The sequence below is a fragment of the Austrofundulus limnaeus genome, unplaced genomic scaffold (genome assembly GCF_001266775.1).
Source record: "Austrofundulus limnaeus strain Quisiro unplaced genomic scaffold, Austrofundulus_limnaeus-1.0 Scaffold525, whole genome shotgun sequence".
NCBI lineage: Eukaryota > Metazoa > Chordata > Actinopteri > Cyprinodontiformes > Rivulidae > Austrofundulus > Austrofundulus limnaeus.
Genome location: NW_013952927.1, coordinates 126,726 through 128,871, shown reverse-complemented (window position 1 = coordinate 128,871; position 2,146 = coordinate 126,726). Strand labels below are relative to the sequence as shown.

The window sequence follows — 2,146 nt, the reverse complement described above, 5'->3', positions numbered from 1 at the left end:
ATCTAATGATTACTGTTAAGTCCTTTAAGATAATCGTCAAACCATGAGCAGCTCACCTGTAGACTGTAGTCGTAGGGGTGGCAACTTTTTCATCCAGTATGCGGCACTTAAATTTATTGTACTGGAAGAAAAAAAGAACAATATTTTCTGACACTCAAGAAACAAAGTCTATTTTTCACACTTTTTTATTTTATGGAATTTTATTTTCAACATTAAAATCTGCGAACTACAACACTTAAAAATTGAGCCACGTGTCTCCTGTGTGTCCTTCCTGTTTTTACTCTCACCTTAAACATTTCCAGCAGGGTGTGCTTGCTGATCTCGAGCCGCTCAAAAGGTTGTTTCTCCTTCACCACAGCCTTACACAGAGTCTCCAGGTCTCCAAACTCAGAGCTGGACACCGACCTGGAAACAGCAGATGCATTCGGCTCAAACAGAACTCTCTCCTGACAAGTTTTAATTACTGTAAATTTAAATGTTTCATCATGATGATCCTGTCACTTCAAAACTCTCTTGTCTTTTAAAATTGAGTGTTTCATCATACATAAAATGTGCTAAGTGTAAAGAAGATCTGAACTGAAAATGAACATATCTGCTCACTTCTGTTCATCCAGGAACATGTCGTAGTAGAAGCCGTTCTCTATGGGGGGTCCGTAACACAAACAGCCTCCATAAAAACGCTCCATTGCCTCCCCCAGGATGTGAGCACTGGAGTGCCAGTACACCTGAGTTTGAAAACCATGATTTAGACATGTTTCCTATTACGATTTGCATTCTGGTTAACTCTTTACACGTTTATTTTATTGCTAAAATGTCCTAGCTAACAGGTCCTTGTACTCACAGCTTGAGCATCTTCATGGTCGAAGTGCAAGATCTGAAGAGAGCAGTCCTGCTCGAGAGGCCGGTCCAGATCCCAGAGCTCCCCGTTCACTCGAGAAATCACTGCGGTGTCAGCCAGGCTCTGGCTGAAAACAACAAGAGCATCACAGCTCAGTTWAAAAAAAACTGTTTTGTTGGATGCCTTTACTATATAAATATTTTCATCAGAGTAAAAACCTGATTACCTTATGCTGGAAGCCACCTGATATGGTGTGGTAACCCAAGACTTGCCCGGTACTTTCCGCCCATCTGGCAGCTCCACGGTGATGGGTTTACTGTTTGTAGCTTTCTTTGCCAGCAGAGCATCACTCTCCTCCTTCAGCTTCTCATACAGGCTGAGGCGCTCAGCGATGTATCCAGGCCAGGGATTTAGCTTCAGTAGAAAAACATGCAAACAAAAAAACAGCAGTCAGCATCACGACACTGATATTTGCAGACTGCATCTATAAAGGAACGATTTAACATCATGATGCAGTATTCACCTCCTTCAAACCTCCGCTTGATGCTTGCCCCTTGTCTTTTTTCTCTTTCTTGCTCCTGTCACCTGCTTTTGGGTCTGGGGTTGACACCTGTCAATAACACAAATAAGTTTCTCKCCCCTTTCATTGTGATTTTTCTATGACGTCACATTGCCAGCTGGACAACGTGAGTGGGACAGTTATTTTTGGAAACACAGGGGGAGGGTGTCACTTCTAGGAGCAAAGGCCTATTTGTAAATACATGTGTAACGTTTTATAGTCCAGGTCTTTATAATTACCCTGTTATTAGCTCGGTTGTTGGTCTGTGGGTGTTTGCTGGTGTTTTTGTCCGGAGGTTTGCCCGTCTTAGCAGCTTGCTCTGTCCGTCTCAGCGCCTCCTCCGGCTCCAGCTCCGCCTGCAGACCCMGCCGGAGGTGCAGCAGCCGGTACCTGAGCTTCTCGTTCTCGGCCCGCAGGCTTTCGAGCTCCGGGCTTGTGGCCGCCACACCCGCGGCGTCAAAACCCCCGCTCAGTCCATCCCGAAGGCTGGAGATCTCCTGGGTAAGGAGCCGAATCTGCTCCTCCTGGGCRGTCAAACGTGCAGCCAGGCACTCCGCCATCTTTAAAAGACYRACTGACGGACGACTTCCGGTGCGCYACTTTGGAAAATAAAAGCTTTGATTAATAAACAACACATGGCTAATTCAATTCATCTCGATAAGTAAGCAAGTAAATTCCCATTTTATTTACATACAGAATATTCATCACTTAAACACAGCTACTTCTAATCTTGATTTATACGTTATATA

The 2,146-nt window shown here is 44.5% G+C and overlaps 1 protein-coding gene across 1 annotated transcript in view; it reads right to left on the bottom strand.

Annotated features, from left to right (window-relative positions):
* tars3 (threonyl-tRNA synthetase 3) overlaps nt 1-1,975 on the bottom strand; it is a 16,317-nt gene extending 14,342 nt beyond the window's left edge. Inside the window, exons 1-7 of the mRNA XM_014026099.1 lie at nt 1,637-1,975; nt 1,362-1,448; nt 1,065-1,252; nt 842-965; nt 601-725; nt 288-405; nt 57-121 (exon numbers count right to left, since the gene is read on the bottom strand). Of these exons, the coding sequence (XP_013881553.1) occupies nt 57-121; nt 288-405; nt 601-725; nt 842-965; nt 1,065-1,252; nt 1,362-1,448; nt 1,637-1,957 (1,028 nt within the window). The 5' untranslated portion in view covers nt 1,958-1,975. The remainder of the gene's footprint in view (nt 1-56; nt 122-287; nt 406-600; nt 726-841; nt 966-1,064; nt 1,253-1,361; nt 1,449-1,636) is intronic.
* Between the last annotated feature and the right edge of the window lie 171 nt (nt 1,976-2,146).